The sequence below is a fragment of the Cryptomeria japonica genome, chromosome 7 (assembly GCF_030272615.1).
Source record: "Cryptomeria japonica chromosome 7, Sugi_1.0, whole genome shotgun sequence".
Taxonomy (NCBI): domain Eukaryota; kingdom Viridiplantae; phylum Streptophyta; class Pinopsida; order Cupressales; family Cupressaceae; genus Cryptomeria; species Cryptomeria japonica.
The window spans coordinates 208,662,508-208,688,451 of NC_081411.1; the positions used below are offsets into that span (position 1 = coordinate 208,662,508).

The window sequence follows — 25,944 nt, forward strand, 5'->3', positions numbered from 1 at the left end:
GGGACAGGAGCGAATTTCTCTTAATCCTTCAAAATTCATTATTTTCATGCCTTCAAAATCTTTAGAAACATCAAGTCACGTCAAATTCTCTTTCCTGGAGACCCTGCACAAAACAAAATAGAAAAGTCAGTGACAAATATGCATAAAATAACATTTTCGCCCTGGTCCCTGAGTGAGGGATAGGAGCGATTTTGTCCTTTCTGGCTAATCCATTCAAAATTTAAGTCTCCAAACATTTCACAAGGTAGAGTTAGGTCGTCTTCAAGGTCAGGAATCAGTTAGCAAGCCCTCGCAAAATAAGAAATTGCACTTAGAATGAAATTTGCCTTGGGCCTCCAGTGAAGGACAGGGGCGATTTCTCTGTTTCAGGCATCGTCTTACCAAAAAAAGATCAAAATTTACCTAGGCAAGAATACACAATTTTACCTTCAAAATGCTAACGCTTAGACAAAATTTGGATTTTCCCTCAAAAAACCCTGACTAGACCTAACTTGGGACCTATCTGACTTCTTGACAGACTTACTTTATCGTCTCAATCTCAATCCTCGGGAGGACGCTTAATAACTTTCAAAATTTGATTGGGCTTAGCTTGAATAATGTCCAAAAGGAACCCCTAAGGTTTAGCCCTAGCCCAGACAGACCACTCACTCACCCAAAACCCTAAAAGCAGAGAGAAGAACAGGCAAAACAAAAGCGAAAAAGAGGGGGTCCCCATTTTAATGGGGCGATGTGTGAAATGGTCACCACAATACCCCAAACACAAAAAATTGTCTTCCTTAGCAAAAATCGAAATTTTCAGAATTCTGAAAAATGTTGTTAATGGCAGCAATCTGCAGCAATGAAGGTCTGAACAACAAGCAAAAATGGTGGAGGAAAAATCGCCCAAGTCTCCAATCATGAAATTGCCAATTTTCACCAAAAAATGCTAAAGTTTGAAAAAAATCGCCAAACTTAGCAAAATCGAAATTCTGAAACTGGTCTTTAATGGCAGCCAAGAGGAATAGATCAGCAAGCTGGAAAAAATGGAGGAAAATTAATCCTCAATCCCACACTTCACAAAACGCCTTGCTAAAAAATTTGCCCAACTTGGAGAAAAATCGCTTTCATGGAGACACCTGGTAGAAATAATAATAAAATAATGCTAGGTCTCCTCTCATATACTTGCTTTCACCTGTCTCTTTCACCACACAAGCAATGTGGGATAAAACCCTTATATAAATACTTGCTTGGTGAAAACCCTAACTTGCTTCTAGAAGGTTCAAACATTAAATGATTATTTGCAAGTTATTAAATTTGCTTTTAAATTTTAAATAATCATTAATCATTATTTAAAAGCAATTAAATGGGGCTTATTTATTAAAATATTGCAATTTAAATCAAAATTAAGCCTCCAGGGGAAAATCGATGTGAGTTTGGACAAAATTTCAGACAAAAATGCACTCAATTTGCAAAAAATCACCCCCCAGGGGAAATTCGATATGAGTTGGACAAAAATCCACACTCAAAACTCACCTAACTCGGAAAAAACCTCCCTGGTGGAATTTCGACCTTAGTCTGGATGAAAATCTGGACAAAAAATTCCTCAAAAATATTCCCAGTGGAAAATCAATCCCTGTCTAGATGAAAATCTGGACAAAAATCCTTACTTATGCTCTCAGGGGAAAATCGATCCCTATTTGGATGAAAATCCGAACAAAAATCCTCACTTGGTTGTCACAAAAATCCTAGTGGAAAATCGACCCAGGCATGGAATTATCTTCACATTCCAGTCCACACTCCATTTCGCACTCTTTGTGAAAATCGATGGTAGTCTGGAAAAATCCTGACACTTAGCCAAATTTTAACACTTGCAGGGGAAGTTCAACTTGGGTATGGATAAACAGTGGGGGAAAATAGTAGCCAGTATGGATTTCAGGGGAAACCCATGTGTAGTATGGATTTTGAGTGGGGGAATGGGTTGGGTAATCTGGAATGTGAGGGGAAAAGCACCTCTAGCATGGATTTTGACCCTTTAACCCTTGGAATATGAATTTCCCTTAGGATTTTATCATTTTAACCACTCAAAACTACTTAGAAACATTAAATTTACACCGTCTTAGGCTTATTCCCCCAAAATATGAGTGAAACGCTAGGAAAATCTTGGAATAAATTGCAAAACCAACTTAAATAATACCTTAGGAGCGAGAAAACAACTCCAAAAGATCTGTGAATATCTTGACACTTTAAAATCACTGATGTGTGTGTTTAAAAACACGTTAATGCTCGAATAGGTCTACACTTAGACAAAACTTAGGATCATTAAAATATCAACTTTAGCAATTTGATCTTATAACTTCAAAAACCCTAGACGACACTAGGCATGATCAAAACATTGAGACTCAGGCACGGGAAACGCAAAATTGCCCACTAAGCAGCCAAAACCCTAACCTAACAACGCAGGAAGCTGGCAAAGAGGGGCTCCCCGTTAGCAATGGGGCGATGTGTGAAAAGGTCACAACAATACCCCCAAGGTTTGGACAAAACCAAAAGAAGGCATTTCAGGTTGCAGTCCATTCCCTATGCCTTAGTGAATGGCACTCTTTTTCGAAAAGACTCCAATGGAGTCTTACTAAGATGTATCGAGCAAAACCAAGTCAGCAGATTGTTAGAGGAATTTCATGATGGCTCTTGAGGGGGCCACTTCTCTACAAGGACTACGGCTATCAAAATAATGAGGGCTGGTTATTACTGGCCATCCTTATTTAATAACTCACATAGATGGGTGAAGAATATCAAGAAATGTGCTCTCTTCTCTGGAAAGCAAAGATTAGCTGCCCTACCTCTTCATCCCATCCAAGCAGATCAACCGTTTGCCCAATGGGGTTTAGATTTCATTGGCGTGATCAATCCACCTTCCAGTGCTGGCCATAAATGGATCTTGGACGCAACAGATTACTTCACTAGGTGGACGGAGGCAGTCGCATTGAGGGGTGCCACTAAGGCCTCAGTGTTGGAATTCCTTGAGGGAATTGTGACAAGATTCGGTGTCCCCTCCACCATCATATCAGACAATGCCAGGGCATTTGCTGAAACCCAAATCAGTTCTTGGGCAGTTAAGCATGGTGTATACTTGAAGACATCATCCAACTATTACCCTCAGGGTAACGGCTTAGCTGAATCTTCCAACAAGAACCTTATCAGGATAATTAAAAGGACAATTGAAGACAATCAGAGGGCATGGAACACTAAGTTGAAGACAACCTTATGGGCTGACAGGATCACACCCAAGCGGGCGATTGGTAACTCCCCTTTCATGCTAGTATATGGGAAGGAAGCAAGACTCCCAACTTCCCTAGAGTTACCCTCTCTTGAACTAGCACATCAGCTGGAATTGATAGAAAATGATGCCATGACAGTAAGGCTAGCAGAGCTGATGGAGCTAGAGGAGGTTAGAAGTCAAGCTATGCATACACTTGAGACTCATCAAGGACAGGTCAAGAAAGTTTTTGACAAAATGGTGACTAATAGGGTCTTCAAGGAAGGAGATCTAGTTCTCAAGTGGGATACAGACAGAGCCAAAGCTGGGCGACACTCCAAGTTTGATGCTATCTGGAGTGGTCCATATGTCATCACTAGTTGCAAGGAGGCCAATGCATTTCATCTCTCCAGCCTTGATGGCAAAGTTCTTCCAATCCCAGTGAATGGGATTCATCTCAAGCCTTGCTTCTAAAGAGGGTGTTGATGACTATGTAAATATTAGACTAGAGGTTGTTTTGCTTTCATAAGTGCTTATGCACATGCCGCATTCTTCTTTAGAGGGTGTCTGCTCTAGTTTTCAGTTTTCCTCCAAGTCATGGCACACACATGTTTGGGTCTTCCATGACTCAGTGCCCAATGGATGCCTAAGGCTTTTGGACTTCATGCTTAGCAAGCAAGCATCCCGCAGAAATTGCCAAAAATGTTGTCATTTTATGACACCCTTGGCCCATCAATGAGAATCGATCAGAGATATGTTCCATGGACCAGCGCTGCCCAGTTGATCAAGGAGAAAAGCAATGGAATTATGAAGTGTGTAGTGTTGTCTTGTCAGAAGGAAGTTCCTTGTCCTTCTACCCCGAAACTCCGGAACCCCCAGGTTCCCAAGGTCCTTGTTCTTCAACCCTAGAACTCTGGAACCCGGAGGTTCCCAAGTTCCTTGTCCTTCTACCCCAGAACTCTGGAACCCCCAGGTTCCCAAGTTCCTTGTCCTTCAACCCCGAAACCCTGGAACCCCCAGGTTCCCAAGTTCCTTGTCCTTCAATCCCGGAACTCCGGAACCCCCAGGTTCCCAAGTTCCTTGTGCTTCAACCCCGGAACTTCGGAACCCCCAGGTTCCCAAGTTCCTTGTTCTTCTACCCTGGAACTCCGGAACCCCCAGGTTCCCAAGTTCCTTGTTCTTCTACCCCGGAACTCCGGAACCCCCAGGTTACCAAGTTCCTTGTCTTTCAACCCCGTAACTCCGGAACCCCCAAGTTCCCAAGTTCCTTGTCCTTCAACCTCGGAACTCCAAAACCCCCAGGTTCCCAAGTTCATTGTTCTTCAACCCCGGAACTCCGGAACCCCAGGTTCCCAAGTTCCTTGTTCTTCAACCTTGGAACTCCGGAAGCCCCATGTTCCCAAGTTCCTTGTTCTTCAACCCCGGAACTCCGGAAGCCCCAGGTTCCCAAGTTCCTTGTTCTTCAACCCTGGAACTCCGGAACCCCCAGGTTCCCAAGTTCCTTGTCCTTCAACCCCGGAACTCGGGAACCCCTAGGTTCCCAAGTTCCTTGTTCTTCAACCCAGGAACTCCGAAACCACCAGGTTTTCAAGTTCCTTGTCCTTCTACCTCGGAACTCTGGAACCCCCAAGTTCCCAAGTTCCTTGTTCTTCAACCACGGAACTCCGGAATCCCCAGGTTCCCAAGTTTCTTGTTCTTCAACTCCGGAACCCCCAGGTTCCCAAGTTCCTTGTTCAACTACGGTGACCCTGGTCCGCGAAGTTCCCCAACTACGGTGACCCCGGTTCGCGAAGTTCTCCAACTACGGTGACCTCGTTCCCCAAAGTTCCCCAACTATGGTGACCCCGGTCTCTGAAGTCTTCTAAACTTGCTTCTGGCTTGCAACACTTAGGGATTGTGTGATTGACACCGAAGGCTTTAAATGTTCCGACAGTTTTGGTGACTTGTGCACTTTTTTTGTGGAGGCACAAGGGTGCATTTAATGTTTTTGGCATGATTACCATCAAGGGAGGTACGGGGCCATGCTGAGTGACTTATGTCATGTCTGACTTTGGAAGGTCAGTCAATCTATCTTCCTCAGAATTGCCTTTGGAGGTATGGCTAGGTTGCTTGCATATACAAGTCAAGTGCATGCACTTCCCTGCACTTCCAGCATGACATGCAGGGGTCATGATCACCATTGCAACCCATTTTTCTATATAAGGCTATTAAGCCTCATTATAAAGGGTTCTCTCCTTGCTGCCTGGAGTTTTCTCATGCTCTCCTCTTCTCTTGAAGACTTGTAATCTTTGCATTTTTGCAACTGTAAGATTGGCGTTTGGCCTTATGATTAATTGAAGAACACTATTCTTGCCTTCTTTCAACCTATGTGTGTTGTGTATGCTTTCTTACCTTCATCATAGGTGCGTGTTGTGTCATTTGGGTATGGAGAGGAACTATCTCTTCTTGGTGCATCACCTCCCTTGTTTCAAGCAATTTCTCTCTTCTCTTTTCCTCTGCAAGTTGTTAGGGTAGGCTTAGGAATTAGCTTTGAAGTGTTGAGTTGGTTCAACACCTACACCTAGATAGAGAAGGAAGCCGGCCTTCTCTGGAGATTCAACCACTTGCGCAAGGTCCCACACTTCAAGGTTGTTTGCATGTTTCACAAGGTTGCTGAGTTGATAGCTCAGCAAGGGTGCAAACTTTTGTGATAATAGTTTCCCTTCCGTAGTGACCAATTGGCTATATATAGGCTATTAAGCCTCATTGTAAAGGGTTCTCTCCCTGTTGGCTTGAGCTAATCTTTTCTCTTTCACTTCTTTTGAAGATTTGTATATTTTCTTGCATTTTTTGCAACTGTAAGTTTGGCCATTGGCTTGAGAATGAATTGAATTGTCATTCTTGCCTTCCTTCAACTTATGTATGTTGTGTGTGTTTTCTTACCTTCATTGTAAGTGTATGTTTTGTGGCTTTCTCTCACGTATAGGTTAGGGCAGGGCTGAAAAAACCTTAGACAGTTGTAAAAAAAATTGTGGCTGTAGGAATCGGTGTGTGAGAGTGACACGGCTAGAAAAATCGTGAGGCAACCCAAAAGAAACAATGTGAGCGTGAAAAAATCGTGACGCAACTGAACAAAAAACGCTTTTCAAAAATACCTTACTAGAAAATTTGCGATGAACAAAGAAAACCGCCGCTCAAGAAAACAAATTGCGTTAAAAAGAATGTGTCGAAAGAAAAAGAAAATCATGCCGCTTGAAAGAAAATTTTCGCTTAGAAAGGTCGGAAAAATGACGCCAGAAAGAAAAAAACGTGTTGAAAAGGGCCGTGAAAAAAACAGAAAAATAGCTGTCGAAAAAAAAACGCAGGTGCCCTTCACGTGGGTAGGATACAAAAACCCGAGCCGCGAAGAAGAAATCTCAATGACAATCCTTCCACGAATTTTTAGAAACAAAGACTTGCTATTTTTCAGGGGGGAAAACCCTCGAATATCTCAGACTCAAAATAACCTTCAGCACTTCGCAAAAACCAACGAAATTCCTTGCGCTCTGATACCATGAAAAAATACTCGAATGCTTTATTCATGAATGTACAACGTATATATAGAGTATTACAAGACGGTGTTCTAAAAAGAAACTATTCAACTAAAGCTAAAAAGCTAAATACGCTTAACAAAGCTAAAAAGCTAAATACGCTTAACAAAGCTAAAAACTAAAACTCTAACTACGCCTTCTAATAAAAGAAGCAATAGTTAAACTAAAAACTAAATGACCATTAATAAAGAACTAAATAGATAATTGACTAAAATATAATTGAATATTGTAATAGATAATGCATCAACTACTATATTCTTCTTCGCCTTGATATATTCAATTTGCTAACCCATTTTTGTTGCCTATCATTAAGATCTTTATGCTTTAGTAAGCATTTGAGACTAGTATGATTTGTTTTAACAATGAATCTCCTTCAACAAGGAATTTTTTGAATCTAGCGAAGGCTTGTATTATGGCTAACATCTCCTTATCATAGATTGAATAACTCTTCTCACTTCCTCTCAACTTCCTACTCTCAAATGCAATTGGGTGTTCGTTTTGCATTAGGATAGACCCAATACCTTCCCCTGTGCATCACACTTGAGCTCAAATGGCTTAGTAAAATCTGGTGTAGCTGAAACAGGACATGTGCTCATCAAATATTTGATGTGATCAAAAGATTGCTGCGCTGCTTCAGACCAAGTAAAGCCTCCCTTTTTTATTAAATGTGTAAGTGGGGCAGTGAACTGAGAAAATCCTTCGACAAACTTCGTGTAGAAACATAACATAGCAATCGAGAAAGCCTTTGATTTTCTTAGGATCAATTCTAACTCCCTTGGAGCTGATTATGTGTCCAATATATAATAAGTTTGTCATACCAACCTCACACTTTGAACTCCTTAGCAAATAGAGACTCACTCTCAAGGATACCCAAAACCTCATCCAAATGCATCAAGTGCTTTTCCCATGGCCTGCTGAAAATGAGAATATAATCAAAGAAGATGAAACAAACTTTGTGTAACTGCTAATGAAATATCCTATTCATCCATGACTGAAATGTAGTGGGTGCATTAGTTAAGTGAAAGGGCATGACATGGAACTCAAAATGACCAAAGTGACATCTGAATACTATTTTCTCTACGTCCTCTTCTCTAATTCTAATCTAATGGTATCCAGATCTCAAGTCTATCTTAGAAAAATAGTTTGCTCCATGTAGCTCATCAATGAGCTCATTTATCCACGAAATGGGGTACTTGTTCTTATTCAATGCGTTGTAGTTTGTGCACATGCACATAGTCCCATCCTTTTTCTTAACCAGTACAACAGAAGAAGCGAATGGACTCTTGTTTTATCTAGTATGCTCCATATCCAAGGGCTCCTTAATTTCTTTTTCTATCTCATCCTTGTTTCTCTTAGGATGCCTATAAGGTGTTGTGATGATTGGTTTAGCCCCCTCCTATGACTCAATCCCATGCCCAATGCCCCTATCAGGAGACCTACTTGGAGGAATGCTACTCAATACCTTGGTTCGCTTAGAATGAAAAGCCAAAATGCTAGGGGGATATGATCTCTCCTCCTTTGGTATTGTGGTCTTAATATTACACTTTGCTACTCACTCAACTTGATCATGCTTGAAAAGCCTCTCCATATGTCGTAAAGATACTATATGTGGCCCTCCATCAGCCATACCTCTCAAGACCACATTCCTACCTGTTGTGATGTTTTCACACATCGCCCCATTACGAATGGGGTCCCTCACTTTTTTCCTGCTTTCTGGGATAGTGGTAGAGTCTTTCGCTATTAGCCTTTGTGTTGAAGAAGCCAGTGAGTCAAAAGTTAATCAAGTCAGGATTGTCTCCTTAGGATGGAGTAAAGACAGCCAGTTATGAAGGCTTTTGGAATGGATGACTCATCTTTTGCTTGCAGGGCTAGGAATGAAATGAATGACTAAGGCACTGATAGTGGCTTCCTTTGCTCTTCCAAGGCATTGGTAGCACTTCCTTGATCTCATAGAAGCAAATTGTGAGATGGGAACTGAGGTGATGTGAGACGAGGTATCAATTAAACAAGATTAGTGAGGAGGTTCGATAGATGAATCCCTTGGATGAAATCTCACTAATTATACAAAATTTCCTTACCATCCAAGAGGTCTGATTGCACTTTGTTGAGGGGCAGGTCGCAGGGCAAAATTTGGTTAAGTATATGAAAATTTCCATTGTCCCTTGACAGGAGTGATGCTACTTCCTTTGCCAATGGAAGGAAGTGGACCTACTTCCATTGCTCCTTCTTAGGAGCGAACTTCCCCCCCCCTTGCCTTCTAAGAAGTCTAAGACACCCTTTGATCATCATATGCTGCCTTTGTCAAGCAATGAATTCAATTTTCAGTCAGCAACCTGAAAGTTTGACTAGGTATGAGCAAATTTCCTTTGCTCTCTCATTTGAGTGAGGTGACTTCCTTTTCTCCCTTGAAGGAGCGAAGTGACTTCCTTTGCTCTCTCATTGGAGCGAAGTCACTTTCTTTGCATACTGGGTGATTTGGTGAATTTCAACTAATTGAAGAACGAATATAAAGCCTTCACCTTGAATGCAACCTCACTTTTGATCATTGAAAGGATCAAATTGATGGAGATTTCGATAAAGAGCTGCTGGAGATGGTGATTAGAAGTCACTTCGTTTGCTCCTCAATTGGAGCAAATTTGACTTCCATTACTCCCTCATGAGAGTGACATGGCTTCCAAGACATTCTTTGAAGATAATTTGATGCATTTCCACGCATGGAGAACAAAAACTTTAAGACATGAGTTGATGAAAAGAGACATTGATGAAAAAGTGGCTAAGAGCAAGTTGGATGGAGAATGAATTGCACTTTCTTTGCTCCCTCTTTGGACCGAATTTACTTCCTTTGCTCCTTCTTAGGAGCGAACTTCCAATAACCACGCCCAGCAGCATGAACAAACACATTTTGACGCCAAAGTTTGAATTTAAAAGAAAATATGTTAATTGTAAATCAAGTTGGCCACTTAGTGAAATGATATTAATTTTATTTAAGCCTTTAGAAGTCGGCCTATAACCAAAAGACACACCCCTTTCTTTAAAAGCCTATAAATGTTAAGTCGAAATCAATCATTTGATCAATTAAACAAAACAAATTTCTTCCTCAAAAGAGCAGAGCAGCGAATCCCATTAGCAAAGCCAGTGAAGAACATAACAAAACCAACGAATTTGATCAGGTGCAAGGCAAATTCATTCATCTACCTCCAACATCAGCGAAGTTCACAAGCATTATCAGACATATTTTTGGATTAGGAGCATCAAATCAAGGTCAGAATTGTCCAAATCAGAGGTGAAGTGTAAGTGATCAGACCTAAAAGAGACAGTAAACTCAGGCCTGAGGATGTGAATCACAGTAAACATGACCAACATCATGCATTTTTAGCCCTTAAGTGATCATTTCCAGATTTTAGGAGGATCTTGAGAAGTTAACCTAATGCTTTAAATGATGTAATTAGAGATTAATTTCTGTTTTCTTCTTTCGCAGGTATGATTGTGAATACAAAGGAAGCATAAGGATGCAGGAGAAACAACAAAGACATGTTCTACACACTCAAGGCAAGGAATTTTCTACATTCCAAGGCGAGTCAGCACCATCACAACTTCAAGGAAGACAAATTCAAGACATTCAAGGAAGATGCAAGAAGTTTCAAAGGATAACAAGAGGAATCTAAGCTCAAAAGAAAGGATTTCGCAACTATACCAAGGAATTGAAGTCAAAGACAAGAAATTTCAAGATCAAACATGATCAAGGAGGTCACAATAAACCAGGGATTCCACAACATGAGGTTGAAGATCATGAATAAGGAAGGATCAACCATCATCATCACATTGAGTGAAGTTGAGATGTTGAGTATCAAGAGATATTGCTCAACATTCCTTCATGACAATCTATTAAGTCTACAAGCAAACTGAGGTGTCATTCTAGTCATCATTTTGCCAATCAAGAGGTTCCACATTAGCATGTCTAGATGGAATGCACCCGACTCATCATATGGAGGCATGAACTTTGAGCTACCTACCCTCACATTTCATTGGCTCACATTCTATATTGAACCCAAATGTTATTTTCTGATTGGCCAGAAGGAGTTTGTTGTAACAAACCCTAACTAAGGTTTTCATCTTAGAATCTCGGCCATTGATATGGATTCAATCCAAGTCATTCATTTGTGAAAGGAGCACTATAAAAGGCTTCTCTCTCTCATTTGTAAAGGTTAATAGGAGGTTAATAGTGAATAGTAGATAGCAGCTAGAGTAGAGTAGGAGGAAAAGGCAGAAATTGTTGCCAAAGTTGTACATAAACTTACTTTTCATTGGAGTTATGGTGGAATGTGTTGTTTCTTTACAAGGGCATGGTTTTTTGTTGGATCTTCATGTTAGATGATGAATAATTAGATGAATGAAAGGATCTGCGAATGATTAATGATGAAATTCATGTATCCATACCACTAGTGATTTGGTGATTGTAAGTTTGCCTTGCGTGGTCAACGGGAATTTCCTCTATAAAGCACTGCTATCTGCCTCTAAACACAACTCAGCTGGTCGTGGGTATTCTTTGTATATGCTTTGTATCTATTGGGTCATGGGTGTTTGCAACTGCTGGGTTGCCCTCGGATTTTCTCCAACAAGGGTCTCTATTCTGATAATTTATTAGAAGTATACATATATTTAAAAATAAACAAAATTATAGAAGGCGAATTTTATCCGAATTTTTTTTCGAATTTTTCCCTTGTCGAATTTCATCCGAATTTCATGTCTGTCGAATTCGAATTCGGATTCGAACCGTGTGACTTAGTCAATTCATATTTGTGAGGAGTAATCTTATAGCCTTTTTTTTCACCCTCCATGCTCAACAAAATTAGGAGGGCATGACTGTGAATATATGCTTGAACAATCAAAGAAGGTGATTGTTGGATCGTCAATTGGATTTGCAAGGAAAGGAAGCATTTCTTGCAGCTGGAACTAGTTGAGCAATCAAGTCAGATTTGAGATTTGCAGGATCACTTTATTCCAAAAAATCCCCCAAAAAGTGAAAAAGGAGAAAATCCAAAAAAAAAGAAAAAAAGAAAAAAAAAATCAGAAAATTCAAAAAAAGAAAAGAAAAAGATAAAGGTTTTTGGATGGAGCAGAAACAACATTGCCAAGATAAAGAAACAAGTTGATATTCCTCAACTTTGGTGGAGACTGAATGCACAACTTTACCCACAGAGATTGTCAAAATTTTCAAGACCAGAGTTATGTAGAATCCATGAGACAAATAATCATGATGAAATGCATTGCTTGATATACCTATCAAGGATGGAATCAGTAGTACAAGGAAAGATCTTCTTTTGGGATGTCCCCAAACCAGAAGCAAAAGAAGGCAATTAATGTATTCCAGAAATCAATGATCCTCTTTCAGGATTCTTTGGGATGATTGAAAATCAACTTGTCCTAAATGGTGAAATGCATTTAGAAAGCATATTGCTACCATTGTGGTGTAAGATTCACAATGCACCCCACTTCGAATTTACTTGCTCATTGTGTAAAATGGTCATCGACCAAGTCATAGATCAGTTTGGAATGCAAGCCTTATCTAAGGAAGAGTGTATTGCGAATAGATCTTGGAGTGCACACCTTGCAGACGAATTTAGAAGAACATATGAACAAGGCATTGCTACATCACCCGATAGTGAAGAGAGCCAATTGCAAGCCGATAACACAAATCAACTTGATGATCAATGTATTGCAATGGATAGCTCTCCATACCTAGCACTTGAAGAAGAGTACAATGGAATGAAAGTTGGAGAAACAATTGAGAATGTTCAATTAGTGACAAGAGGTGATCAAAGTATTGAGCAAGCAATCGAGGAAGGAGGGGATTCATTCCTTGAGGAATTTTCATTCCTACAAAAGGAGATCCTTGAGAATGAAGTGCAAGAGATTTCAGACAGTCTTGGAAAGGAAGACAATCATATGGAGATATTGAACAAAGAATTGCAAGTTATCACAAGTGAGCCCAGGTATGAAGAACAATTCGAGGGGGCATTGAAAGACATTATCATCATCATGCTATTCGAAGGGGTGCTGAAAGATATCATGGAGGAAGTACGAATAGAATAACCGTCAAATGTTTTTCAAGACAAACAAGTTGCTGCAAGAGGCATGATTCATCATCAACTCCGTCCTCCCGAGACGATGCTTGAGGATGAAATTATTGTTTGGAAATGATTTAGATTGAAAATTTGATTTAGGTCTAGCCTACTCCATACTCTTGCTTTCTTCATAGCTTCATGCAAGAATGGAGGATCAAATACTTTAATCCCACCCCTTAAATGGCTCCATGAGTGCCTCACTAAACAATACCACAAATCTTCTATGTAATCCCTGAAACCATAAATGAGAGCCTTTGAAAATCTGCTATATATGCATCCACTGTACTGTATTGCTTCAGCTGTGCTAGCTCCCTACAATGCAAATCAAGATCCTTCTTAGCAAATCTTTCAATGAGTTTATTAGTAAACTCCTCATAAGCATTGATTGATCTATGACCCAAAGTGATAAGGCCATGGTACCATCAATCATGTGCAACTCCATCCAAATGTAAAGTGGCAAACTTAATTGCCTCATCTTCAGCCATAGGTCCTGGAGCTAGGTAGTTATCTAAATTCTGTACCCATGCTCTAGCTAGGTAGTTCAGCCTTCAAATCCGTTGCTTTGAGTGAACTCTCTACCTCTTATGATCTGCAAACCCCCACCCCTGCTGTAATTGTCATGTTTGACACCTCTCTTCCCAATATAGACTCTCCCTCGCCACTTCAGCTGCACTTTCTTTACCCACTTCCATGTGGTATTTTATACCAATTATATATATTTATTTATCAGAAAGAAACATGAAAGAAAGAATGGAAATTATGTCAAGGTAAGAAAAACCATGTCAATGGGTCTCAAAGAAAGTTACAATAGATAAGTACTAGGCTAAGAAAGAAGAATTAAATGGGTTTTTAATGTATTCATCATTCTTTAATTATGCTAACATCAATGTAATGGAACTATAATCTTATATGATATTTCTTCTGGTTGTCTGTCATCATGCAGGTATCATGTTAAATCTCCCGAGTTTACCTTATGCTGTTAGGTTTTATTAATAATTGTAGTTTGCATGCATTGAATAATGAGTTATAACTCTGGGATTTAATAGGCTCTCTAATCTGCCATATTATACCATGTATGAGTCTAATTTTCTACACGCTTAATACAGGAGAAGTTGCTGATGGTCAAAATGAACACTCGGCAGGTTTAGATGTTGGAAAAAGATCTTACACATTATTGCAAGGTCATGCTGGACCTGTTTATGCAGCAAATTTCAGTCCTGAAGGGGAATACATTTTATCTGCATCGGCAGATAATACAGGTTTTTGCATCTTAACATTGATTTATTTTGTTACACCATTTCTATAACAATCAGAGTGTTTTGTGCTTTTCTGGACTTCAAAAAACTGGTGCTTTTTTTTGCTGATTTAATTGCTATTACAGTTCGATTATGGAGTTCCAAGCTGAATGCAAATCTTGTCTGCTACAAAGGACACAATTATGCTGTATGGGATGTTCAGGTATCAAACTTAAAAAAAAATTATGCTTTTCATTTTCTCTTGCAGTTATGGCAAAAATGAGATGGATGTTGATTGCAATTAAGAGTTAAGATAATTGTCCAATGTTCATCTTCTTGTCTTACTGGATGTTTCAGCTGCTGTGCTGTACTTATAGAATTTCTGGCATGACAAAGTAACTTGTAGACATTGTAAATTTCAATCAGGAAAAATGTGGTGTTGCAAATAGATATCCTCTCTTATACAACTACATTATACATACTTTCGCAGTCTATGGTTCTCTCTTTGTTAGCATTGAAATTTGCACCTTTCAATGTGACACAAAATGGATCGGTGTGTACGTTATATAACCATTCTTCAAATCAACAGGGGAAGCTGTTTGTGACAAGAATGAACCTAATCTGAAGATTCTGAACAATATATACTTGCTATTTACAATTTGTATAGGTGTGTTTTCTGTGGTGATTAACACATACCAAATGAAACTAAAGGTGTGTCTTTAAGTATGAATACAAATATACTTGGAATAAAAACTTATCTTTTTGGTTCTTAGGCTAGGGAAAAAGATTGACACACACTTCTGCTCAAGGCAAGATGTTTATATGCTTTTTGACACAAAATTATTTAAAACTTGAAAAAATGAAAGGTCTACTCACCTTTGATGGCTAAATATTCTTTGTGCAACGTGTTCTAATCTGTTGGTGTAGGTCATACTTCACTGTAGCCCTCACCTTAAAAAATAAAATGAAGCAACATTCTAGTCAAATTTGTCCTCAATGCAATTCTATAAATTGATGAACGGTGTATGGAATAACCATCCTAGTTTACAGATCACTATTTTGATATAGTTGTAGTCTTCAAACAAATATACTTATCCTTCATTGTGCGCTATCCATTTGAGGAGTGTAGATGGCTCATAATTAGGATAGTAAGGATTTTATACTACTGGTGGTGAAGTAGAATCTTTAGTTTCCGTGACAGTCATAGGAAATTTACATCCTTAGTTGCGTTGGTGGGGCTAGGTTGCTAGGTTGAGCTATTGTGAAGATGCTATATGGTTTTATATGTGAAATTTTCAGAAGCATAATCTAGAACATTCTCAGAATTTTTCTCTGTAGAACATTTTTGAAGGTACTTTTTAATCACTCCCTCAAAATAAATAAATAAAGTAATTTATAATATTTGTCCTTTTAAAACACTTAAGTCACCTTTTTAAATTAAGCAAAATAAAGTCATTTTGAAAATTACTTTATTTGACAACATTTTAAACATTTTTCCTTTGACTTTGACATTGGTGGATGCAGTTTAGTCCCGTGGGACACTATTTTGTAAGTGCTTCACATGATCGAACTGCCAGAGTTTGGTCAATGGACAGAATCCATCCTTTACGGATCATGGCAGGACATCTTTCCGATGTTGATGTAAGTTTAAACTTGTGGCCTTTTTGCGTTTTTATCCTTTCTAGTTGGTGTGTTATTTAAAATCTCAGTTGTCATTATCCTAATTTTCATTTCAAATTGCATTCTTTATTGATAGAGATTTATATTTCGTCATGCTTTCTGGAATATTAGTACTGGATAAGAATGTTAATATGCCATATCATTACTACAATGGATGATACGGTAGATCATATGTGATGATCCGACCCAATTTTATTTGCCAATAACTTCCCAATTTTCAAGAGCTTGATACATAGATATTTTGTCAAACTTTTTGGATGCACTGAAATATGTAGAATTTCTGTTTGCAACTGCTGGGAAAGTTTTATTGAAAAATTTGGAACATAGTTTCATCACCCAAACTTATTCAACATTCATTGGTAAAGGAACTTTACGTCAAATAGTTGCCATACATTCAATATGTGTGGAAAAGAAAGAAATGCGAACAATACAATTTGCTGTTATGAATAACTGAGCAGATGTATATATTATTTTGTTTCCTGATCTCTTGAGGAATACGGAGGATCACACTCATGTTCAGCTGTTGCCCAGTCTCCCAACACGCAAGTATTATGATCCTCAAATGCTAAATGCTCCTTTCAGCTCAGCAATGTAAAATGTCTGTAAAGACTCATACGGCCCTTCTAATACTCCTATTAATCACTTGCAACCCAGATGCCTCTTCCGGGTATGGCAGCGACCAGCAGATAATGCCTCCAATCGCCTTAAAATTTCTCAAAATAGCATGCCCAGCACTATGTATTTGAATGCCCAACCATATTCAACTTAAGCCCAGCAATAATCAGTATTTGCACCTAGCAATGGTTAATTTTCATGCCCAGCAATGGCCAATATTTGCACCTAGCAATGGAGGAAAACTGATGGCCAGCAACAAATCTTCAAACCATGCTGTCCCAATTCATTTCCTAGCATTCACCTTGGTTGACTTATGATCTATAATCAAAATAATACTCTTTTATCCAAAAATTGGAGAAACCATAATTTTTTATTTGCCTGCAAACCTTCAAAAACTTATCCTATCTTCAGTCATTTAGTACCTGCGTGAAACCTGTGTGATTCCACTTGCTAATTGGCTAGGGTAGATGTCTCACCACCAAAACCAATTCCCTTAGGGTTTTTTGTCCTAGGGTTTACTCTCACAAAAAGCTTTCAATTTTCACAAAGAAAATTAAATCCAACATATGCAAATGAGCTTCCGAATCACCTGGTGTAATTTTTCTGTAGAACATTCCTGAAGGTACTTTTAATTACTCCCTTAAAATAAATAAATAAAGCACCTTTGTAAAGTAACTTTATAATATTTGCTCCTTTAAAACACTCAAGTCAGCTTTCTAAATTAAGCAAAATAAAGTCATTTGGAAAATTACTCTATTTGACAACTTTATTTAGTTGATTAAATTATTTTCTAACAAAACCCAACATTAGGCTACAGGGGTTAAATAGGTTAAAAGAGACTCAGATTCAGGACTCAATGCGGACTCTGCAGCCCAAAATAGGACTCAGATTCAGGACAGCTAAAAAGACTTATTTTTACAAAAAAATAATGCATTTAGAGAACATTAAAACCTAATTTGACTATTAATGTATCATAATTCAAACATTACACACCATATGATCTTAAAACATTCCATATTAGAAATTTTATAATTCATACTCAATAACTAATGGGTGTTTGGGAGTGGAGACCCTAATGGGGTTGAGGGGCAGTGGTGATAAGTTGCACAAGATGTTAGATGTGAGAAAAACCCAAGTAGAGAGCCAATAATTTTTTTGGATGATTGAAACTGGATGAGATTGAGCCAAAGCGAATGAGTTTTTTTTTTTGTGTTTTTAAGCTCTCAGCCACGCTTAGGCAAACTCAAGAGTTCTCCAAAATTGGTGAGTCCCATGCCAAACTTTTTGAGTCCTTGCCCAAAACTCTTGTGAGTTCTCGCTGAAACAAGGGTGGACTCACCGCACAAGTTTGCGGTGAGTTGATTTGGCCACCTTTAGGATTGGCAAGTCCCACAAGTTTTGGCGAGTACTCGCAAAGTCTGCAATCTATGCTTCTGACTACTCCATGGAAGGTGACATTACATCATATTTGAGAAACGAAAACTGCCATGAATCGCCTAAACTCGGCGAGTTCGAGTCTGAGCCATGCTCGTTGAGTCTTTGGGACTCAGACTCGGACTCGTCCGAGTCTGGCGAGCAAACTCGCCAGACTCGTCGAGTTGGTAGATATAGAGCCTAAGACTGTAGCCATGGCAGAGGAGGAGCGAAGAGCATGAGCACAGATAGGAGATTCAGAGGTACATAGTGACATGGATGTTCTTGATGTTGGTGAGCATGGCATGGTGTCACGGGGAGCGGCTATGGTTGTTGAATCATCCAGGACAATATTTATATATCTATGTTTGTTATTTCCTTCAGCTACAATTTGCATTTATGCTTATGTGATTGATGTGTACTTGTGTATGTAATCAAATGAGCCGAGTTTGATGATGTTATTGTGTGTTTAAGGTGTCTTCAATAAAGGCTGCCTGAAACAAGTTTTAAATCTTAGAAAATTTCTTGAGTTTTTCACTTTCCGGAGTCCAGCCGAGTCTGAAGCCGAGTCTGACTCCAAGTCCCGAGTCTGAGTCCGATTCGGCCTTGTCGAGTCCGAGCCGAGTCTGAGTCCCGTTTCTTTGCATCATATAGATGGAATTGTGGAACATGTTTTCCAATATGTTGAAATTTCTCCTTATCCAGTTGTGTTTTGTTGGATTAGCTTTGTGGTTTTTGTAATTATGAGATTTCAAAGATATACTTGCGCTAAATTTCTAGTTTGTTTGACTTGTTGACCATCCTTAATTTTGAGAAGAGATATAATGCATTGATTTCATATGTGGATATGTGACATAATTGAGTGCTTAGTTATAGGATTTTAGAAAACATTTAGGATCACATAATTGACTAGAGTTCTTTTAAAAAATGACAGCTATTGGGTTTTGCTTTCTAAAACTCTCGACAATGTCTAGTTCAAGATGCTGTAAAAGTACATTGTAATTGCTGGATACTTAAAACATTATTGTATTTCAAGGGCCTAGTGTGTTAGCATATTACTATCCTATACTAAACTCATAGGTTATTGTTATCACAAAAGCTTTCACCCTTGCTGAGCTATCAACTCAGCGACCTTGTGAAACATGGAAACAACCCCGAAGTGTGGGACCTTGCGCAAGTGGGTTGAATCTTGGAGAAGGCCGACTTCCTTCTCAATCTAGGTGCAGGTGTCGAACCAACTCAACACTTCAAAACTTACTCCTAAGTCTACCCTAAAAACTTACAGAGGTAAAGGGAAGAGAGAATTGCTTGAAATAAAAAGAGGTGATGCACCAAGAAGAGATTGTTTCTCTCCCTACACGAAATGACACAAAGAATCAACTGAAACACCTTGGAGATGCACAAACTTCAGTTGAATGAGTGACCCCAATGCATGTATGGAGGTTAGAATTCACTGAATGTCAAGAGGGGAGAAGGTTTCCCACAAGTCACACTCAGAAATAAGTTAACACAGCATAAATGAGAGAAGAGCCACAAAACATACACCTATGATGAAGGTAAGGAAACATACACAACATACATAAGTTTGAAGAAAGACAAGAATGGTGATTTCAATTCATTATAAGGCCAATGGTCAAACTTACAGTTGCATAAATGCAAAAATAAATACAAGAGAAGTGAAAGAGCATAGAATAGCTCAAGCCAATAGGGAGAGAACCCTTTACAATGAGGCTTAACAACCTTTATATAGAAAAAAGGTTACAAGAGTGATCATGACCCCTGTATGTCAGTCTGGGAGTGTAGGGAAGTACATGCACTTGACCTCTGTACGTGCAAGCAACCTAGCCATACCCTGGAAAAGTAACCCTGAGAAGGGTGGATTGACTGACCTTCCAAAGTCAGAGCATGCAGACATGACATAAGTTACCACAACAAGCATGGCCCTATACCTCTCTTGATGGAAATCCTGCCAAAATCATTAAATGCACCCTTGTGGCTCCACAAAAGAAGGTACACAAGTCACAAAAGTCGTCGGAGCATTTAAAACATTGAGTGTTGATCATGCCATCCAGAAGTGTTGCCAGCCAGAAGGAGTCCATCTCCATTTAGAAACTTTGAACCGGCTTGAGACATGTCCATCTCCATTTAGAAACTTTTTTGCCATGAGAACTTGGATGAATTTTTCAATGATTTTCCATTGCTTTTCATGTTTGGAGAGTTTTTTTTTATTTCGATTATAGGAACCTTGTTGCCATGACTTGAGTGACCCAATCCTAGGTCAACTTTCAAAAAAGCTAAAAAAAGCAAAAAAGCAGACGAAAAAGCTATTTCCCAGATTGGTCCCAAAGTGCCAAAAATAAAAAAGCAGAATCCCACAATAATAGGAAGTTGTCCAAATCCGACCCTAAGCAGTTGCGTTTTTCATCCTTTGAGCCTTCTAAGCACTTTGATGGTGCTCAGCCACTATTCTGAGCATGATTTCGTTGACTGAGCTCAATGATCACCTAAAAACTCTTGTACAAAGACTGGTGATTAGCAGTTGCGTCGCCAAGGCAAAACCCCAAAAAACAAAAATAGGGGGTCCCCATTTGCAATGGGGCGATGTGTGAAATGGTCACAACACCACTGCCCAATTGAAAACCTTTCCATTGCTCAACCCAATCACCAAGTAGATTGTCCAGACGGCAATGCTTGATACCCAACTTGCTCTAGTGAGGCGACTCTTTGTCAGGTCCAAAATGCATTTCCATTCGACTTTCGCCAAAAAGTTTTCGTTGCCTCTCCACTACTGCTATTGTTCCACACGCTATCCAACGTCTTCGACATCAAATCATTGTGTTATACTCGTTTTAGGAGGTTATCCTTCTTAGTTGTCATCTTGTCTGGTGGCTTGGTGATTTTGACTCCATGTGATGGTATTCCAAATACCCTTCTAAACTGCCGGCCAGGACATAGTGAGTTAGTGGATGCTCCGGGTTAGGGTTTCTTTGAAAGTCTTTCGTAGGGCCTGGTTTTGCTCTTGTTGCTAATTGTGTCTTGCTTGGTGAGTGAATATCATCCTTGAAGGTCTGAGTTAAGTCAAATTGGTGAGTGATGAAGCCTAGAATGTCATCCTGATCTTCAAATGTCCTGAAATTTGGCTAAGTCTAGAATGTCATCCCGATCCTGAAATTTGACTGTCTGGAAAATTGAAGAATCCTCCAAAAACTAAATTTTGCATTATAACTCCTGGAGGTCCGAAACCATTCTCAAACATCCTCACAGTATATATGGAATATAACTTAAAGTATAAGAAAGAAGAAAGATATACTTAAATGTTATATTCCATAAAAGAATCCTGACGGAGAGGTTAAAATGTCAAATTTCGCTCCTGACCCTTCCAAAGGGTCCAGAGCGAAATTTCACAAAGGACCTAAGTCATTGAATGGTTGAGCAAATTTGGAAGGAAATGGATCTAGGATCAAGTCTAAGGCAAAGTCAAGTCAATTTGAAGGTGAATTGAGCCTAAAATGAAAATTTCGCTCCTGACCCTTCCAAAGGGTCCAGAGTGAAATCCTCTATAAGACACTCTACATTGCCCAAAGCCATGAACTAGCTTATTCCTAGGCATTTGTGAAGGCAAAACACTTATTTGGAGTGAAGAAATGTGAAAATGAAGTCAGGATTTGAGCCCAAGGAAGAATTTCGCTCCTGACCCTTCCAAAGGGTCCAGAGCGAAATTCTTAGAAGACCCCTTTTTTCTTCCTTGTTTGCACTGAAAGTCTTGTTCTTTGGGCATGGTGGGGGTAGGTTGATATGTTCTTGCTTTAGGGAGTGATTGAAAGTGTTGAAAAGTGAGGATCTTGTCCAAAATTGTGAATTTCGCTCCTGACTGTTCCAAAGGGTCTAGAGCGAAAATCTTCATGGACCTCATTTTCTTCCTTGTTTGGCCAAGTTCTTAGTGTCCAAGGCATGTTGGAAGAACGATAGACATGTTCTTGCCTTGGGGAATGATGGAAAGCAATAAAAGATGAAATATCAAGCCTAGAATGGGAATTTCGCTCCTGACCCTTCCAAAGGGTCCAAAGCGAAATTTCACTAAACCACCTTTTTTCCCAATTTTATGCCAAGGCAAGTATGCATCAAGATGAATTGAGATTAGAGATGTCCCTAGGAATGACTTTGGGTTGCCAGTAATCCATGAATTTGAAGGAATTGAGCAAAAACAAGATTTTCGCTCTTGACCCTTCCAAAGGGTCCAGAGTGAAATTCTTCAAATCCACCATTTTCTCCTTGGATCAAATCAAACTTTTGGTTTTTATGGCGTGGATGGGAGTGAGAAGGTGTGTCCTTGCCTTTTGAAGCTGATTGAGGTTGAGAGGATGGAGAAATAAGCTCAAAACAAGATTTTCACTCCTGACCCTTCCAAAGGGTCCAGAGCGAAAACCCTAGAATCCATCTTATCCTTCAAATTTTGTGCTAAGTCAGGACGAGACCAAGGTAAGAAAAGCCCTTTGGATTGCCTTTGAATGATTTTTGATCACCAAAAATGCAAGTTTTGAGCTAAAACATGAATTTCGCTCCTGACCCTTCCAAAGGGTCCAGAGCGAAATTCTGGATAGGTCCTATCCCTGGCTAGGATTTTGAGCGAATTTTCCTTTCCAAGCCTTTTTAGGATCAAGCAAATGTTGCCAGGTTGAGAAATGGATTCAAATGAAGGAGTCTAGAGGAAACAAAGTGAAAAGAATGGAGCTAGGTAGGAGAAGACAAGCAAAACATGAATTTCGCTCTTGACCCTTCCAAAGGGTTGAGAGCGAAATTCTTCAAACTACCTATTTCCTCCTTGTGTCAAGTCAGGACTTTGAGTCCTAAGGCGTGGTTGAGGTTGAAATGATGTTACTTTGCCCTGCAAGATGAATTGAAGTGAAGGAGATGAAGAATTGAGACCTAAAACTTGAATTTCGCTCCTGACCCTTCCAAAGGGTCCAGAGCGAAATTTCTCAAAACACCTATTTTCTCCTTGTGTGATGCCAAAACTTTGATTCCTATGGCATGGTCGAAGGTGCAGTGAGATATTCTTGCCTTGTAAGGTGAATTAGAAAGAAGAAAATGAACGATCAAGTCAAAATCAAGAATTTCGCTCCTGACCCTTCCAAAGGGTCCAGAGCAAAATTCTCAATTTCACCTAGTTTGCTCATGATGAAGGTCAAGTTGTGGATTCCTAGCCTTTGGTGAGGAGAAGGATGTTGGCATTATGTGAACCGGTATGAGGACATAATGACATTGTATGTTGTCATTGATGTCAATATGCTGAAGAGGTGAGAACCGACAAATGAGAGAACTGACATAACACTGTGAACCGACATTTGTGCCAAAGTGAAGCGGTGTGCTTGTTCAAGGTGAACCGGCATATGGTTATGGGAACCGACACATGGAAGCGTTGTATGACTACCGATTGGTAGTCTCAACTTCAGGGTTTCCGGTTGAAGTGCTTCAAGCCTGTGTGGCTCAACCGGTGACATTGTGTGATGAGTTAGCATTGTAACGAAGAATAGATCATGTTGCCACGTCAGCATTGTGCGCGTGAAGGATCTTGCATAAAGGAGATTGTTCCTATCTACCTCGGGAATGTGCGAAGTCTGTAAAACGGTGATAACGTGTGATGGGTTATCAGCCACCACGAAATCGGTGAAAATGGACGATGGAGAATGTCTTGAGATTGGATCAAGACTGTTGCAATTAATGCAGTGTTCTCAATGGTCAGGATTGAACCGTTTGAATTCCTTAACCTAACAGGTTCAGGGTTTAGGGTTTATGCTACTGACCTATTTGTTTTCCTATAAGGTCGATGTTGTGTCTCTTTCTGAGGTTGTTGGCAAAAGTTGTGTGTGTGTATCCAAGAGAAGGGATATGTGATTCTTGCCAGACCAAAAGGAGAGAAGTGATACTTGCAGAGTGTAAGTGCAGAAGGTGAAGAGGAGCTTAAGCGGATCTGCATTGGCATTGAGTGCTATTACCAGATCATTGTAATACCTGTTGATCTCTAACCACCTCAACAGCTGGAAAATCCCTTAACAGGGTAGCCTTAATCGGCTTGCTGTAAATCCTTTAACAGGGTAATTCAAAGCTATTGAGTTCGAAATCCTTTAGCTATTGAGTTCTTGAAATCCTCTAACAAGGTAACCTTTAACAGGGTTTAACCCTTAACCGGGTATTGTAGCCATCCCTTAACCGGGTAATCTCTAACAGGATCGGTTCCTAGCAGAACCTATTGTAATGTCTCTAACCGGACAAGGCTCCTAACAGAGCGGACTTCTAAAGAGTTCAAAAACAGCTTGTGGGTATTCATCCCCATCGTGGTTTTTCCCAGTTGGGTTTCCACATGAAAAATATGTGTGTCATGTGTGATGCTTTTATCTTGTGATGCTTTGCTATTGTCTGTCAAGCATATGATGGTTTTGTGTTTTATGCCTGTCAATAAAACATGTTGAACTAGCTGTTATTATAATCTGATGATAGATTACCTGTTTATGCATAAGGGAGAAATGGTAGGGTAGTCTTGAGTTGAGTGAAAAGCTAAGTGAGTAACCGGTTAATGCTTGTCTCAGTCACTCTTAGTTTTACTGGTTGCACATTGTTTCAAACCGGTGTCACTGTTTGCCAGTCATTTGAAGTGTCTGCTGTCAGACCGGTTTAGGATTGTATTTTTGTCTGTACTGATTCACTCCCCCCTCTCAGTACCGGGTTAGTACTATCAGCTCATCATTGAGTTATCAATTGGTATCAGAGCTGCCTCCAGGTCCTCTGTGCTATAAGCTTAACTGCTTGAGGTAAAGATCCTAGTCTAATGATGAAGAGGGAAGGTCCAAAGTTTAACAGAGAAAATTTCAGTTTATGGAAAGACAGAATGAAGATATACATCAAAAGCATGGGTGCTCAACACTGGAGCTATGTTGAGACTGCTTATGTTGCTCCTACCGGTACCTTTACTGATGACCAAACGAGAGAGATGCAGGAGAATGGGCAAGTCATGGAAGCCCTAATTAGTAGTTTATCTGACATTGAGTTTATTGATGTTCAGGATAAGGTAAATCCCAAACAGGTATCGGATACTCTTGAAAATATCTATAGCGATGATGAGCATGTAAAACAGACTAATGAAGAAAGCCTTAGAGGGAAGTTTGAAGATATGCGGATGGTTGAAGGTGAGACCATTCAACAGTATGGAATAAGAATCAAAACCGTTGTTGGAGATATCAAGAATGCAGGTGGTAAAATAGAAGATGCCACTGTGGTAAGCAAAGTCCTGAGATCCCTATTGCTGGTCTATGCAATAAGGGTTGCTGCTATTCAGGAGCTGAGATCAATAGACGAGACTAAGGTATCCCTGGACTCCATCATAGCAAAGTTGACAGCCTCTGAGCTAAATAGTTTCGATGGCAGTGTTCCAAAAGACTGAATCAACTTTTAAAGCTTCTGCAGTACCATCCAGAAAAGGAAAAGAAGCTAGCACTTGTGGTGAACCAAGACAGGGCAGAGAAATGGATGATGAGGAGATTTTGATGGCATTTGAAGCTCTCCTTTCCGAGAAACTTCCTAAAGGAACCGGCAAATACAGAGGTAAGCTGCCTTTGAAATGCTTTTCTTGTAACCGGATAGGACATATTGCTGTAAACTGTCCTAATGGTGACAACAAGGACAAACCGGAAAGGTTCAAGAAATTCAAAGGAGGAAACCGGAGAAACTGTTTTGTGGCAGTTGATGAAGGTGTCACAGATGAAGAATCGGAGGATGAAGAAAATGAAGATATTGTGTTTGTTGCTGTCAAGGAAGATGTGTTAGACAAGAAGGCTCTTGTCTCTCGGTTTGATAATTCCAATGAGTGGATCATTGACAGTGGCTGTTCTCACCATATGACTGGTGACCGGGGCAAGTTTCTATCCTTGGAGGAGTATGATGGTGGTGTGGTTCGCTTTGGCAATGATGCACCATGCATGGTCAAAGGCAGAGGGTCCATCTCTCTGAATGGAAAGAGTAGTGCTGACAATGTGTATTGGGTTGATGGTCTTAGACACAACCTTTTGAGTGTTGCC

General features: G+C 39.7%; 1 protein-coding gene across 2 annotated transcripts in view; it reads left to right on the forward strand.

The window, feature by feature from the left end:
* The window catches only part of LOC131036459 (transcription initiation factor TFIID subunit 5), a 146,377-nt gene that overhangs the window by 106,328 nt on the left and 14,105 nt on the right, over positions 1–25,944 (forward strand). For both annotated transcript variants that reach the window (XM_057968350.2, XM_057968349.2), the window contains exons 13-15: positions 14,036–14,188; positions 14,311–14,387; positions 15,689–15,805. In XM_057968350.2, coding sequence (XP_057824333.1) covers positions 14,036–14,188; positions 14,311–14,387; positions 15,689–15,805 — 347 coding nt within the window. The remainder of the gene's footprint in view (positions 1–14,035; positions 14,189–14,310; positions 14,388–15,688; positions 15,806–25,944) is intronic.